General features: G+C 44.8%; 1 protein-coding gene across 1 annotated transcript in view; it reads left to right on the forward strand.

Annotated features, from left to right (window-relative positions):
• The window catches only part of lamb4 (laminin, beta 4), a 123,002-nt gene extending 115,168 nt beyond the window's left edge, over positions 1 to 7,834 (forward strand). Inside the window, exons 33-34 of the mRNA XM_086010937.1 lie at positions 1,201 to 1,351; positions 6,033 to 7,834. Of these exons, the coding sequence (XP_085867063.1) occupies positions 1,201 to 1,351; positions 6,033 to 6,172 (291 nt within the window). The 3' untranslated portion in view covers positions 6,173 to 7,834. The remainder of the gene's footprint in view (positions 1 to 1,200; positions 1,352 to 6,032) is intronic.
• The last annotated feature ends 9,771 nt before the right edge of the window (positions 7,835 to 17,605 follow it).

Genomic DNA, 17,605 nt, shown 5'->3' on the forward strand with positions numbered 1-17,605 from the left:
TCGGGAAAGAGCAGTGCTTGGTGCAGTGGGTGGGGAGTGGGGGGGGAGGGTTGGAGCCCGACATTCGAGAGGGAGTGACAGATCAGGGCTTGGAGTAGGGAGTGGGGGGATGGTCAGCCGATCCCAGCAGAGCGAGGAGGGGCTGCGATCGGCAGAAAGGAGTCCAAAGGTTTGCAAGAGGGGTCGCGGGGTGCACTTCTGCTCCAGCTGCTCCCGTCTTCATTTAGCTGCCGGATTTCCCGAGTCTTGGGAAACCCGGCTGGCAACTGTTAAATTTAAATCATGCTCCCAACTGCACTGCGAGAGCCTGATACAGATATTGTAATGAAGTGTCCTACAACTCCAAGATGCGACACATGCACGGCAGGCTACCCGCTACCATAAAAATGGCGGCTGCCGCATATGCGATAGATTGGGGATGCGGGCCCCTAATTTTTAATTTTAACCCTTTACCGTCCATCATGCGGGTGGTTAATATCAATACCCTTGTGTATCACAATAAACTCTCCACACCACCTAAAACCATGTGATCTCCTGGGAGAGGTGAAAAACTAGTTAAAATCCAGGCCAATTTGGGGGAAGAAAATCCGGGAAATTCCCCTCTGACTCCCCTAGGCGATCAAAACTAGTCAGCAGATCACTCTGGTCCCATTAATTCTATGCAGTACCTACCTTTTGTATGAGATGATCTCTACCCCAGCCAGAAAGAGGTCCAGCTGTCGCATGAAGGAATTTAGGAAAACCGCATCCACCGCACAAGCAGGCGGCCTGTTCCAGAGATCCACTATTCTCTGGGAAAAGAACCACCTCCTGACTTCTAACCTAGATCTGGGCTTATACAAATAATGGGGAAGTAAAGGTTTAGGTTTAATGAAAGGGGTAATAATAAATTTGTACAAGGCAATGGTTAGGCCACAGTTAGAGAGACCATTGCATTTTGGGGGAAAAATCAATCAATATTTGTAACAAAGGTAAATATAAGGGTATAAATAGAGAAGAGAGCTGTGGGATTAGCTTTGGATTGCTCTAGTAATGACCAGCACAGACACCTTGGGCTGACTGGGGCCTGAATAGTCTCATTGTTCTATTGATCTATGGTATTAAACCATTATAATGTTTTTTCTTGACTAATAGATTTTTCTTTTTACCTGTAAATTATCTGATTAGTTTGAAGACATATTTATGTTTTGATTATTGAAGGAATTTCAAAAATTGAATGAGACTTATGTAAAATTAAGCAAACTAAAAGTAAAGGAGATTCCAACTGATGGAAAACAAAAAGCAGAACAACTACAACAAGAGGCTACTAAACTGGCAAAAGATCTGGAAGAAAAACTGAAGAGAATTACAGGTAGGTGGCCATTGTTCAACTGCAACAGCATGAGAAAATGTGATTGATGATTTGTATGGAGTCCAACTGCTTCATTATTGTACAGGTATTTTATTCATTTACGAAATCATGGATTTTTAAAACTATAGTGTAAGCTGTGGAAATACACAACTTGCGCTTTGATGAGAGTTCACATGATGCCAGCGTAGTTTCTAAAAGTAGGATTTTTAGCCAATCTTCTACTAGCGCTACTAGGGATGGACAATAAATGTTGGCCTTGCCAGCGACGCCCACATCCCAGGAATTTTTTTTAAAAGATCAAGGCCTAGAAATTCAGTGGGCTGTGCCACCAGTTAGCGCCCAAAGAGGGCACTCAGTGGCTTTAGCGCCACCGGCCACGCCTCCCGCGATATTTAGCGGGGCGCTAATGGCGGCGTTAGCTTGTAGCGCTGCGCCGCCACCGATGACGTCATTGGTGTGCACAGCGCCCCACTCCCGCCCCGATTGCGATATTTGGTCGCACCCACCTCTAACGCCGGTCGCAAATCGCGACCGGTTCACAGGGCCTACCTGTGGTGGTAGTGGCGCAAATTAAGGTGGAGGTGCGGGGCGGCCATTTTTTCCGGTGGCCGCCTGCCAGCACCTCCTCGCGCCGCCCTCCCCGGCCTCCTGATCCACCCCCCGGGCAGTGTCGGCTGTGTCCCAAAAGCCCGGCACTTCTCCTCGGTGTCGGGCTCTTTTGCTGGCACTCGCGATCGGGGGAGGAAGGCCTGCAGTACAGCAGCGCGCCGTGCCACAGCATGTGGCGCTGTGGCACGTAGCGCGGCGATATTCAGTTTGAGTGCCCCAAGCGGGACGCGGGGAGCCTCGAGCAGCGCCCCGAGTCCCTCTTGGGGCGCTCCCACTGAATATCGGGAGGGCGCAAGCAGCTCTGGCCGGAGCGCAAATTCCGGCGCCCAGGTGAGCTTGGCGCCCCAAATACGGCGCCACCGAATTTTTAGCCCCAAGTCTTTCACCATGTTGAAGACTGTCTAATTAGGCAATTACTGGCAGCAGCCCTAACCTAACCGATCATGATTGTTTGCTATGACTATGGATCTCATCAAAAGAGCTTTAAAAGCATGCCGAAAACTCTATTTTCTCGCCATTTTGATTGGGATAACTTTAGCCATTATGTTTTTAAGGAGCCATAGATCCAGAGTTTCAGAAGAGCTGCTTATCTAGGTGTAATGTCTCATAGGTGAAGAATGGACCCTGAACAACAGTGTCTGAGGAAGTTCAGGCTAAATGTGGGCGATGGTATGCTCATGAGATGTAGTTTAATTGCTGCAGAGCTACTCACTATTTCTGTGAATCCCATTATTCTATCTTTATTATTGGAAGTTACAGCTGCCTTCAATGTTTTTCCCTGAGGGTTCTTCCGAGCTGTTGTTTGAAATGATGCTCGGTTGCTCAGAGCATAATGCGAAAATGTGTTAAGGAGGTGATTAAAGCTTTTGTAGTGAGTTTTCTAAACCTCATCATCTTGCCAAAAAGGAGCATAGGAACAGGAGTAGACCATTCAATGAGATCATGGCTAATCTGTGACCTAACTCCATATACCGCATTTGCCCCATATCCTTAATATCTTTGGTTAACAAAAATCTATCAATCTCAGATATAAAATTAACGATTGACCCTGCATCATTTGCCGTTTGCAGAAGAGAGTTCTATACTCTGTAAGCGGTTTTTGATCCTAGCCCAATTGCTAGACGAACAGTTCGAATCGCCCCCGCCTTATGAAGGTTCTATACCCGGGAATTATTATTCAGAGTGTAAATGAAATAAGTCACAGACAGGAATGCTTCAGTGAAAAATCAAACTTATATTTATTTGGTCTAACATACACTGGCTAAAACATGCACTACTAAACAAAATCACTATCCCTGTGGAGAATAAAATCCAGATTACAAACAACATACATACAGTACACAACTGGGGACTGTAACAAGCAGTAATTCCCTTGTTGCTATGGTGGACTCTAATTCCACCCCTACTAACGAATTACCCAGTCACATAAACCCCTTCGCCTGGCTGAACCAAACGAAGCTCCCACCCTTGGAAAAGCCCCAAAACTTCACTTCTGAGAAAACTCTGAGCCCTTACAGCTCACGGGTTACCAGCTTGGGACACTCGAGACTGTGCTTACCCCCACACACGGTCGGTTTCGATCACTCCGCTTGGCGGCTTCTCTGGTACTTCTTGTTAATTCAATCTTGTTGGAGCGAGAGAGAGAGAGAGAGAATGGTGGGAAAGGATCTATCTTTATAGGAGACAATGCTGGAAAAACTCAGCAGGCCAGGCAACATCCGTGGAGAGAAATTAGAGTCGATGTTTCGGGTCAAACCCTTTTTCAAAACTGGAAAGGAAATGAAATAGATCGAAGGCAGGGCTGCGATAGAACAAAAGAAGTAAAGAGACATTAAGAGGTATTCAAAACCAGACAAGATGGTAATAGGACAGTGGAGACAAAAGACGGCTCAGGTTAGGTGTGAAGTGTACTGGCAGGATGAGAGACAGCTGCCATGTGGGAAGAGAGAAAAAAAGGGAAAGGGGGGGAGGGAAAACCCAAAACAAAGGGATGGAAAAAAATATAAGTAAAATTGTAATGGCAGCTGTCTCTCATCCTGCCAGTACACTTCACACCTAATCTGAGCTGTCTTTTGTCTCCACTGTCCTATTACCATCTCGTCTGGTTTTGAATACCTCTTAATGTCTCTTTACTTCTTTTGTTCTCTCGCAGCCCTGCCTTCGATCTATTTCATTTCCTTTCCAGTTTTGAAAAAGGGTTTGACCCGAAACATTGACTCTAATTTCTCTCCACGGATGTTGCCTGGCCTGCTGAGTTTTTCCAGCATTTTCTGTTGTTATTTCGGATTTCCAGCATCTGCAGAATTTTGCTATCGTATCTTTATAGGAGTCTGGCTACCCCTATCTTTTCCTGCCAATCTTTAAAATCCTTTTGTTTCTAAGCACTCCGGTGCTTAATCAGTGATGGGTCGTCTTCGGACCCATGAGTATTGGATTAATGGCCCTAAGTCTGGGACATATCCTTCGGTCTTTGTGTTGGGGAAGAAACTGGCTCCTTTTCGGCTGGCTGAGGCCAGTGGGTTCATTGTTCTACTTCTCTTCTGAGATGGAGGTGAGAAGTGCTTTTGCATATTAGAGTGGCTTTCTAATAAGTTCAAGTTCAATGGCCCCCTTCCTTTTTCCAGGACTGTCGGGCAAACCCATACATTCTGGATGACTGACAGTTCTTTTGTCACAGCCAACTGCCATGCATTCTCTGGAGTTTTAACAAACCAGTCCCCCACGCATTTGCACAGGGCGATCCCACCACAGGGAAAACACCCTCAGCTCATAAAGTGCACAAAATATTCTCGACTGAGTCCATTCTTCAAACAGAGACTTTGCGATCTCTTCAACTTCTACCACCCTTTGTGTGTAGAAGTGTTTCCTAATTTCACTCCTGAAAGGCCTGGCTCTAATTTTTAGACTATGCCTCCTAGTCCTAGACTCCCCAACCAGCAGAAATAGTTTCTCTCTATCTACCTTATCAGTTCCCCTTTATTATCTTGAAAACTGTGATCAAATCACCCCTTAACCTTCTAAATTCCAGGGAATACAACTATGGTTAGTGTAATCTCTCCTCATAATTTAACTCTTGGAGTCCAGGTATTATTCTGGTAAATCTACACTGCAAGTCTCTTTGGACCTCCACTGTTTCTAGTTTTTCAGCATTTAAAAAATGCTCTGCTCTATCCTGGACAACCTCACATTTGCATACATTGAAATCTATTTGCCACAGTTTTGCCGATTCACTTAATCTATTAATATCTCTTTGTAATTTTATGCTTTTATCTACACTGCTTATGATGCCGCCTATCTTTGTGTCATCGGCAAACTTGGATATGTGGCTTTCTATCCCATCATCTAAATCATTAATAAATACGGTGAATAGTTGAGGCCCCAACAGTGATCCTTGCAGGACACCACTAGTCACATCCTGCCAATTAGAGTACTTGCCCATTATTCCTACTCTATGTCTCCTGCCGCTCAGCCAATTTCCTAACCAGGTCAATAATTTGCCTTCAATTCCATGAGCTTCAACTTTAGCTAACAATCTCTTATGAGCTACATTTTCAAATGCCTTCTGGAAGTCCATATAAATAACATCCATAGACATTCCCCTGTCCACTACTTTAGTCACCTCTTCAAAAAATTCAATCAGGTTTATCAGGCATGACCTACCCTTCACAAATCTATGCTGGCTCTCTCTGATCAGCTGAACATTTTCAAGGTGTTCAGTCACTCTATCCTTAATTAGAGACTTTAGTAATTTCCCGACAACAGATGTTAGGCTAACTGGTCTCTAATTCCCTGGCTTATCCTCTCTCGTCACTTGTCAAGGCATCCAAAATTGAATGCATATGATTTCTAAAAGTTCAGGGTATCCAGATGCAAAGATACAGGTACCGTCTGAAAATCAATACAAGCACTCTCTGAATATTGTATGGTCTACATCAGAGAGTAACACAGGAAACTTATCAATAATGTCAGCAGCAAGTGGAGAAAGAAACAGTTGACTAATAATCTAATAGTGAGGACAATAGACGGTAAATAATGATATAATACTAACTGATTTGTTTTTCTACGTTTACAGACCTGGAGAAGAAGTTACAAGGTGGAAATAAGGAAATAAAAGAAAAAACAGATTATTTATCTGACCTAGAAAAAAATGTGACCAGCATTAAACAGTTTATTGATGAGAAGACCAACTTCTACAATAAATGTCAGCCATAGTAAACTACAGTCTTGTACCTTTTTATTAACATCACTTACTCTTTGTAACTTTTATAATTAAGATTTTACATAATATAAAGTGTCTAAAATTTTAAAGAACGCTAACATTGATATGGGAATGTGATATTTCGTAAGTATGGTTTTATGTTTAGCTATCCACAGTCAATTCACATAAGCAATATAAGTTCATTTTATCAAAACTAGTGTTATGTATGTTGTCTCCTTGATTATTCAGTCAAAATGACTATTATTACAATTTGCACGGTTTTGCAAAATTGAAATAAAAGCAATGATTTTGAGCACAAGTGCAAACATTTAATTATGTATCTTTGCCAACAATTTAAACTATACGCAGTCACAAGAAGAAGTAACTCCCTAACACACTGGACTTCCAATCAACCTGCGACATCCCTGACCCGATATAACTCACTTAGCAAATGTAATACTATCTACTCACCTTCAATAATCACTTTACTTTATAAGTTCCTGTAGCTTGCTCACTTTCTTTAAGTTTACTAATTAACAGACAGTTATTGCATCTCTTCCTTAATCTATTGTATCTGGCTTTCTTGTTTATTTTTTGTACTTTTGGCGACCCGCAGCTCATCAGCCCAATGTACATGAGGTCAGAGCTTTAAAATCATGACCACCTCTTTGCCACATGTATGAGCGACTGACTGGTGCACTCCGCCAGTTGGTTGCCCAAAAGTTAAAATCTATCCCTATGAAAGTCTGTTCCACACGTTGATCACGCTTTATCTGAAGTAGTTCTTGATATCAGCCCTAAAATTACTTTTTATTAGTTTGAAGCTGTGTTCCCTTATCCTACTACTGCAATTTTACTTTATCCAATTCTTTAACAATCTTATCCATAAGGTCACATTGCAGTCACTTCATTTCCAGGCTAAAAAGCTGTACGGTGGGAATTTCCTCAGGGGTCCTCATGATCAGCGGAAACCCTGGATAAAGACCAATAAACAGAGTTTCCGCCAAAGTAACAGTGACTGATTGGGAGAACCCCTGAGAAAAATCTTGGCACAGGCTTTTCCCGTCTTTCCTTTAACCCTGAATGTTACTTGGAGTCAGCCTCGTGGCTCTTCTCTGCACTACCTCCAGCAAGCACTTAAACATCTGCCTTGTGTCTCGGCGACCAGAATTGGACACAGTAGTCAAGGTGCAGCCTGACCAAAATGCTATAACGTTTGATCACCACATTCTATGAATATATTTTACTGTTTTGGCTATATATATGTTGAACTGCATTACTTGGACATGTTAAACATTGGCCACAGTTTCCCCAACCTTGGTGGGTCCAGTGCGGCCGGGGTTGGTGGCGGGTCCTGACATCGCTGCTGGCTCCAGCCCGCTCTGTAGAATGATTTTACCATGATTGGGCTTGTTAAGCCCGCCCAGCAAGTTTACCGGCCAATTGATGGAAGCGGGTCTGATGACGTCACTTGATGACGAAAACTTTGGCTCTTCCCCAGCAAGTACGCTGTTAAATTCCCCACTAAAAGTTAGACACAAAGCGATTAGGTGTAACTGGTTTTTTTTCCTCAATGTTATTACTGCTAAACAAATGTTAAGGGGCTGGAAAACTAATTTTAATTTCGTGCAGTGTGAAACATGTCCATTTTAATAAAAATTAACATGATTAAGAAACTTGTCAATTTTTTTAAAGTTTGCCCAACTTTATTTCAGATTTGCCTTTTCCCCATGTGAGAGCCCCAACCTTTGGGCCGTATTTTGCGACCCCTACGGGTGTGTACGCGCCCATAGGGACCGTGCAAGTTCCGAGTTTAGGCATGCGAAGCACATGTGCTAAAACTTGGTACTTGCGATCTGTCAAGAATCTTCTTGACAGATCCTTGCATCCCCAGGAAAAGGGCCTCCGCGGGCGGAGAGTTGCGCTATTTGCCCAGCTTCCGCCCGCTGACTGCCCGTGAAGTTCTTACGCCTGGTAAAAGCAGGTGTACTGCCTGCTTTTATCATCATAAGAGTTTTAAAAATAGAACAATAAAATTTTATCACTCATTTATACATTTAAAAACCCTGTCCAATAAGGTAAGTTTATTTTTTAGCCCCGTTAAAACATATTTTAAAAATTCATAAAACTAAATGTTTGTTTAAAATATCTAATTAAATGGCATTTTAATTAATTTTAAATATGTAATTTAAAAAAAAATTATTTCATGTGTTCGTGTATTTTTTAAATGATCCCCATTCATACTTATGGGGGTTCCGTACGTACGGAACTCCCATAAGTATGAATGGGGATTCCCTTCTTTTATTGGTTGGGCCGGCCCACGTGATCCCAGGGGGGCTTGCAAAGCGCATGCGCCCCTGGGATACATGGGCCTCTACCCGTGGGTACCCGGTAAATTCGTAGAAGCCTCCGACCCCAAATTTTGGGCCAATGTTTTGCTCTCGCTAACATTTTTTTAAAGTTAGAATTTTAAGGGCCTACTCACTTCCTTGCTCGTTGTCTGTGAGAATTCTATCTTTTGATTGGCTGCTTAGACAGCTTGTTGACATCACAGCAGCTCGCACAAGGGGATAGAAACATAGAAGATAGGAGCAGGAGTAGGCCATTCAGCCCCTCGATCATGGCTGATCATCCAAATTCAGTACCCTGTCCCTGCTTTCTCCCCATACCCCTTGATCCCTTTAGCCTTAAGAAATATATCCAACTCCTTCTTGAATATATTTAATGAATTGGCCTCTACTGCCTTCTGTGGTAGAGAATTCCACAGGTTCACCACTCTCTGGGTGAAGAAATTCCTCCTCATCTCTGTCCTAAATGGCTTACCCCTTATCCTTAGATTGTGACCCCTGGTTTTGGACTCCCCGACCATCGGGAACATCCTTCCTGCATCTAGTCTGTCTAGTCCTGTTAGAATTTTATAAGTTTCAATGAGATCCCCTCTCATTCTTCTAAACTCCAGCGAGTACAAGCCCAATCGACCCAATCTCTCCTCATACGTCATTCCTGCCATCCCAGGTATCAGCCTGGTGAATCTTCGCTGCACTCAATCCATGGCACGAACATCCTTCCTCAGATAAGGTGACCACACAATACTCAAGATGTGGTCTCACCAAGGCCCTGTACAACTGCAGCAAGACATCCTTGTTCCTGTACTCAAACCCTCTCGCTACGAAGGCCAATATACCATTTGCCTTCTTAACCGCCTGCTGCACCTTCATGCTTACCTTCAGCAACTGGTGCACAAGGACGCCCAGGTCTCGTTGCACTTTCCCTTCTCCCAATCTATTGCCGTTCAGATAATAATCTGCCTTCTTGTTTTTGACACCAAAGTGGATAACCTCGCATTTATCCACGTTATATTGCATCTGCCATGCTTTTGCCCAATCACCCAACCTGCCCAAATCAAACTGGAGTTTCTCGGCATCCTCCTCACAGCACACACGTCCACCCAGCTTTGTGTCGTCTGCAAACTTGGAGATATTGGGCTAGAAATTCACTTTGGGCCCGCCAGCTGGCTTGCGCCCAAAAGTTACCGCTGCGCGCGGAGCCACGTGCGCCTGCCGGAAATTCAGTTTCAGCGCCCCAAGTCGAAGCCGGCCGCAATTCAAGGGTGTGGCCGCCCCCGCTTGGGGCGCTAAAACTGAATTTCGGCACGCTAGGTGCTGCAGCGCCACCTGCTGCGGAGCGGCAGGCTGCGGTACTGCAGGCCTTCCTCCTTCTCTTAAGGGGGAGGTGCCTGCAACTCCGAGATCGCCGCTCGCTAGTGCCGGCAAATGAGCCCGGCACCACAGAGAAGTGCCGGGCTCCCGGAAAGCAGCCGGCAATGCCGCGGGGGGGGTGGAGGAGGCCGGGGAAGGAGGTGCGGGCAGGCGGCCGCCGAAAAAGCGGCCGGCCGCACCTCCGCCTTAACTCACCCCAATAAGGCTGCAGGACGGCCCCGGTTGCTGAACGTTGTTTGCGGCCGCTGCGGAAGAGGCGGCCGCAACTAAATATGGGGGTCGGGCCGGTAGCGGGGCGGAACCAGGGCACTGCGCACACCGATGACGTCATCGGTGTCGGCGCAGCGCTACCGGCTACCGCCGCCATTAACGCAGCACTGAATATCAGCGCAGGCTCCTCTAGTGGCGCAGAAGCCCTCTTTGGGCGGAAACTGGGCGCAAAGCCCACTGAATTTCTAGCCCATTACATCTAGTTCCCTCGTCCAGATCATTAATATATATTGTGAATAGCTGGGGTCCAAGGACCGATCCCTGCGGTACCCCACTAGCCACTGCCTGCCACTCGGAAAAAGAGCCGTTTATTCCAACTCTTTGCTTTCTGTCTGCCAACCAGTTCTCTATCCAAGTCAATACCTTGCCCCAATCCTATGTACCTTAACCTTACGCGCTAATCTCTTATGCAGGACCTTATCGAAAGCCTTTTGAAAGTCCAAAAACACCACATCCACTGGTTCTCCCTTATCTATTTTACCAGTTACATCCTCAAAAAATTCCAGTAGATTAGTCAAGCACGATTTACCTTTTGTAAATCCATGTTGACTTTGTCCGGTCCGGTCACTGTTTTCCAAGTGCTCTGCTATTACATCTTTTATAACAGACTCTAGCATTTTCCCCACTACCGATGTCAGGCTTACCGGTCTGTAATTCCCCGTTTTCACTCTACCACCTTTTTTGAACAGTGGGGTAACATTAGCTACCCTCCAATCCATGGGTACTGTTCCAGAGTCTATCGAATTTTGGAAGATGACCAGCAATGCATCTACCATTCCTAGGGCCACTTCCTTAAGTGCCCTAGGATGTAGATTATCAGGCCCTGGGGATTTATCGGCCTTCAATTCCGCCAATTTCTCTAACACCATTTCCCTACAAATACTGATTTCTATCAGTTCCTCCCTTTCCTTAGACCCTATGTTCCCCGGCATCCTTGGGAGGTTATTTGTGTCCTCCTTTGTGAAGACAGAACCAAAGTATGTATTTAATTGGTCTGCCATTTCTTTGTTCCCCATTATAAATTCCCCTGATTCTGACTGCAAGGGACCTACGCTTGACTTCACCAATCTTTTTCTCTTCACATATCTATATAAGCTTTTACAGTCAGTTTTTATGTTCCCTCAAAGCTTACTCTCATACTCTATTTTCCCCCTCTTAATTAATCCCTTTGTCCTCCTTTGCTGAATCCTAAACTGCTCCCAATCCTCAGGTTTACTGCTTTTTCTGGCCAACTTATATGTCCTCTCCTTGGATCTTATGCTATCCCTAATTTCCCTTGTTAGCCACGGTTGAGTCACCTTTTTTGTTTTATTTTTATGCCAAACTGGGATGAACAAATTCTGTAGTTCATCCATGCGATCTTTGAATGTTTGCCATTGCCTATCCACTGTCAACCCTTTGAGTGACATTCCCCAATCAATCCTACCCAACTCGTGCCTCATACTATCATAGTTTCCTTTATTTAAATTCAGGGCCCTAGTCTCTGAATCAACTACTTCCCTCTCTATCTTAATGAAGAATTCTATCATATTATGATCGCTCCTCCCCAAGGGGCCTCGCACAACAAGATTTCTAATTAATCCTTTCTCATTACATAATACTCAGTCTAAGATGGCCTGATCTCTAGTTGGTTCCTCGACATATTGGTCCAGGAAACCATCCCGTATACACTCCAGGAATTCCTCCTCCACAGTATTGTTACTAATTTGGTTAGCCCAATCTATATGTAGAGTAAAGTCACCCATGATAACTGCTGTGCCCTTATTGCACGCTTCTCTAATTTCCCTTTTAATGCCATCCCCGACCTCTGCATTACTGTTTGGAGGTCTATATACCACTCCCACTAATGTTTTCTGCCCCTTGGTATTTCTCAGTTCTACCCATACAGATTCCACATCATCAGAGCTAATATCCTTCCTTACAATTGTGTTAATCCCCTCTTTAACCAGCAATGCTACCCCACCTCCTTTTCCTTTTTGCCTATCTTTCCTGAATATTGAATACCCCTGGATATTGAGTTCCCAGCCTTGGCCACCCTGGAACCATGTTTCCGTAATCCCAATCATATCATATTTCTTTACCTCTATTTGCGCAGCTAATTCATCCACCTTATTACGAATGCTCCTCACATTAAGACACAAAGCCTTCAGGCTTGTTTTTTTAACACTCTTAGATCTTTTAGAATTATTATTTACTGTGGCCATGTTTGATTTAAACCCTTGATTTCTCTGTCTGCCACTTCTGTTTTTCTCCTTCCTGTCTTTTGCTTTTATCCTTGTTTCCCTTTCCTCTGGATTCCCACTAAACTCCGATAATTTCAACTGAAGGTCGGAAAACCCAAAGTCCTCGACACAGGGATGGCGAGATCCTTGTGCGAAGCGTACTTCGGGGCCAGCAGCGAACGCCTTTGTTTCTTTGCTGACCACAAATTCCGGGCCATTATTAATTATTTTAAATCTGCATATTTACTACTGTATGGAAAATAGCCTTGTGAGAGGATTACTCATTTTATATTCATTCTCTCCTTATTCAATTAAAGCTAGATAACTTTGTAATGACCAAATTATGTTTTTCGCTGAAAACTTATTTAAAAGGGAGAATCAACTACTTCAACTGCTCTGGCTTCAGCTCTGAAAATAACAACAGCTTTTTTATTTAAGCTATTCTGCCTTTCCAGGCGCTCAAGGTGATTTTTCAGCATATTTAGAGGAATTGCATCCACTATACGCAGGAGATGACTGATGCATTGCTCGGGAAAGGCTCATCCATTTCCACAAGAGGGCAGAAAAACTTTTATAATCGTGCTGTCTTCTCTAAACTATTGACTATATGCACGTGGAGATTCAGGCCTTACTAATAAATTATACAGAGTTAAAAGTATTGGCCCAGAAATTCGGGTCTCCACAGGTGAGTACGCACGGGGTACTCACCCGTAGGCTGAATGGAAGTGCCGGTTTTCTGCATGCACTGCACGTGCGCGGGAAACCGGCACTTCCGATCCTCTGAACGAAGGGGTTCAGAGGTTGAACGCGCGCGCGGGAGAGGCTGCACGTGCGCTTTGAACTTAGGTTTTTTTTGCAGGTTTTCCCGGGATCGTAAGCCTGCAGTATTTAGAAATGTAAAAAGCAGGCGTAAGGCCTGCTTTTTACAAGGTAAGTGGTCAATTAATTAAAATTAAAACATTTTTTCTACAGGTTTATTATTTTTAAATACTTTAAAGCAAGGTAAGTTTATTTTTAGCCCTGTTAGAATATAAAATTATTTTTTTCAAAAATTTAAATTATTGTTTAAAATAGTTATTTAATGTAATTTATAGTTTATTTAAAAAGTGTGATTTAAAAAAAAAATTATTTGAAGGTTTACTGCTATTTTGGGGCCGTAGTATTCATAAATTTTGACAGGTCTTCCTGTCACTCTTATGAATGGGCTTTTCCCTCCTCCGATTGGCTGCCCATGGCTCACGTGATCCCAGGGGACGCATCGCACTAACTACACCCCTGGGACACGCAAGCACTGCGCACCGACAGCTGGGCCAGGCCCCAGAGCGGAATTCCATGGGGCCCTACAGCTCAACTGCCGGCGCGCAAGGTAAGTGCAGGTTGGGGGCTTACACCCGTGGGAAGCCCCCGACCCGAATTTCTGGGCCAATATCTTTGTACTTATAATCAAATGTTTATAAGGTGTATCCCAAGTAGCTTGTTGAAAGCCACTTCACACTGACAGTATATCAAACGGTGCACCTCAATTTTAAGAGCTTTCATTCTGTCAACATGTCAGTGATCGGTGATGCCCAGAAAATTATCTTAATGGCAAACGCACAAAACTGGGATCAACCTGACGCCTTCTTCCTTGGTCAGGCGCGTGTCTGGTTCATTTGAACAGGAATCATAGCGACAGCCAGAATCTATAGTTCATGCCTCCATGACGCAACCCAGAGAGATAAGCGCAACACAAGTACAAGGAGGCACATAAAGCAACACAACCAATTGTACAGTGTAAGCATTTTATGTTCTCAAACGGCAACCTCAATGCCAAAATCACCGAGGGGATGTTTTCCAGAACAATCCATCCAATGTAGGCAGATTCTTTGGGTGTGCTCTAGTGGCATAATCTCAAAATTCAGAGAGGCGCTGTTAATACCTCTATAATGCTCATCCCTCTCCTCAGTAGATATTGATTCTCGACTAGATGCGGTAAGGCTAGAGATCCCTTGGTTGTGGAGCTGCTTAGCTCTATCTGTATCTTGCTGCTTTTGGTGTTCAGCACACAGGTAGCCCTGTGCTGTAGCTTCACTAAGTTGATCATTGTCACTATGGAGAGAGATGAGAGGGTGGCCTGGGAATGCAAGGGGCCCAGGAGGCAGAAGACTCACAGCAAGTACCACCTGGATTGTAGATCATCATAGCTACCTGGTCTTGGCGGAAGAGCTGTGGCAGAAGGCTGAGGCCTCTCCAAGAGGCTGTGACTTAAACAATTCAACAATATCCATTTCTGGAGAAAGACTGCTACGTTATGAACACTGGAAAGCTCAAGGCATGACATGTTCCAGTGTGCAACATTCCAAAGATGCCTGTTGAACCTCATTAATAAAATTTATGGGCTCTTAATAAAGTATTCGCATACAGAAAGCGATTTTTATTGTAAAGGATATATTAATCACAAAACATAGAAAGCTATTGAACTAGAGAGCACAATTGAGGTACTTATAGAAAACATCAGCAAAGGCACAGTATTTCCTTTGTTGCTCTGCCCACACAGAAATTTGAAGGAGAAGCTAAGTATTCATAAAATATTTTCTGGATATACTTTAGGGCAAGACTCCCTTGTTTCAGTTCTTTTCTCCACTTTCTCTTTCTTTACTTCCTCTAGCTAAACATGAGGAAGACAGAATCCATTGTCTTCAACCCCCACCACTGGCTTTGCTCCCTTGCCACTAACTAGCTCCCCCTCCCTGGCCACTGCCTTAGGCTGAAGCAGACTGTTTACAACCTCCGCATCCTGTTTGACTCCTGAGCCGAGTTTCTGGCTCCATATCCTCTTCATCACAAAGATCCCCTACTTCCATCTTGGCAGCATCGCATGCCTCCACCCTTACTGTAGTGTATGTACTTTGCAGAAGGAACTATATTCTGCAGCCCCTGTATACTGCAGTACCAGTAGTGACCACCCCTGTATATAAGCCTGTGTAGTAACTTTTGCATAGTAGTTCCAGTTTGTCTCCACTCAGTAAAGACCTGTTATAACCAACTCCTGCAGTCCGTGTCTCAATTACACACGGACATAATACTGGCAACGAGCAGATCCGAACTTACCTACAGTCTGCACCACCTCATGGGGATCCATCCCTGAAGCGAAGTTGTCAGAGGTCGAGGCCAGAAGGAAGAAAGAAAAAAAAAAATTAATAAATAAAACAAACAGAAGAAACGGGCGTCGACCGTGGGCAACCGCCTCTGATTCATCGGAGTTGAAGATTTGCAGGAGAGGCTGTCGAGAGCGGGGCTTGGTTATCCTGTCGATGGTGTTCCAGCTAATCGGGCTGGTGGCAGGTAGTACACTGATACTTCCTGGGCTGCGGCAGGCTAGAGCTCGATCGGGTGGCTTTTCAACGGGGCCGAGCAGCGTTGTCAAGAAGAGGAGAGAGAGAGAGAGGGTGGAGCACACAGGGCGCAGCCGGTGCTACGAAGCCGGGCAGCGTACAGACCCGAGAAGAGGTAGGAAAGTGTCCCGCAGGGTTGCTCCGACGACGGGGAAATAAAAGGAATTAGAAGCGCAGAAAGCCGCGAGGAGCTGCAGTTTGCCACGGGAACCGCGGAGAGCGGCATTAGCAGCAACGCGGGGGGAAGTGCGCGAAGACCATAGGGCGTCGCCATCAAGGCATAAAACGCCAGCAACAGCGCTGGCAGCAGCGGGGAAGACGGAAAGCACGGGAGGCGCCATTTTGTTAAATCGGGGAAGAAGGCAAAGCGCGGGAGGCGCCATCTTAGATTTCCAAGATGCCGAAGACTGGCAATATCACTGCCTTCGATAATGCAATAGAAGACTGGACCACGTATGTGGAAAGAGTCGAAGTATATTGCGAGGCAAACGAAGTAGCCGATGAGAAAAAGGCATCGGTACTACTAAACTTAATGGGCGCAAGAACGTACGGCCTATTGCGGAACCTGATTACTCCAGCTAAACCGATGGCGAAGAGTTTTAACGAAATTGTTGATAACCTACAGGAACACCTAAATCCTACACCGCTGCTGATAGCAGAAAGATTTAAATTCCACAGGAGAAATCAGCATAAAGATGAGAGCAATGCTGATTACCTTACGGAACTATGCAAGCTATCAAAGTACTGCCAGTTCGGAGCAGGACTGGCAGATACCCTACGGGACAAATTTGTCTGTGGACTCCTGAGTGAAGGAACCCAGAAGAGGTTACTCTCAGAGAAAGAGCTGACGCTAGATAAGGCTTTCAGTGTGGCAGTATCGTACGAAGCAGCAGCAAGGGGAGCTGCGGAAATACAGCAAAAGCCACAGGAATACGGCACCCACGAAATGACACGGGGATTTGGAAAATGTTATCTCTGCGGCAGAACAACCCATGACCAGAAGGACTGCTGGTCCAAGGACAAAATATACAGGCAATGCAGAAAGATGGGACACATTGCACGAGTTTGCAGGTCTGGGAAGAAGACTAACGACAACAAAAAGGCTACTAAGGAACAGTACAGGAAAGTACAAAAGATGACGGACAGTAGTTCCGAAGACCAGATGAGCGATAGTGAATCCGGGAACAAGAGACTAAGCTGTCTCAAACTTCACAACGTAATCGCAAAAGAGGATCACCGAACCATTTGGGTCACCCTCGCGATAGCAGGGTCCCAAGTCAAAATGGAATTGGATACAGGATCAGCCCTGACCGTCATGAATCGACGAGACTACGAGCAGCTATTCTCACACATACCCTTGAAAGAGACATCCATTGTCTTGAAGACGTATATGGGGCAAAAAGTATACCCCAGAGGGAAAATAAGGGTGCCTGTCGAATACAACGGCAAGGAAATACAGAAATTGTATCTGTACATACTGCAAGATGGTGGACCACCGTTATTGGGACGTGAATGAATCAGAAAGATAAGTTTAGACTGGCACTCCATTCAGGCACTGACGGTGGCTGGTAAAAAGGATGACGACGTCACTCCTGGACGATTGTCAAAAATCTTAGCTAACGCCAAAGAGGTATTTCAACAAGAACTGGGAACTCTTAAAGGCGTAACCGCCTCGATAAAAATAGAAGAGAATGCAATTCCCAAGTTTTTCAAAGCAAGACCGGTACCATATGCAATTCGCCCAGCCATCGAGGCAGAGCTGGAGAATCTGGAGAATGCAGGCGTGTTATCTAAGGTAGACTGGAGCGAGTGGGTGACACCCATCGTTCCTGTCTTGAAGAAAACGTTAAACAATAAGTCTG

The sequence above is a fragment of the Somniosus microcephalus genome, chromosome 17 (genome assembly GCF_052327205.1).
Source record: "Somniosus microcephalus isolate GS21.2 chromosome 17, FLI_Smic_1.0, whole genome shotgun sequence".
In the NCBI taxonomy this organism is placed as follows: domain Eukaryota; kingdom Metazoa; phylum Chordata; class Chondrichthyes; order Squaliformes; family Somniosidae; genus Somniosus; species Somniosus microcephalus.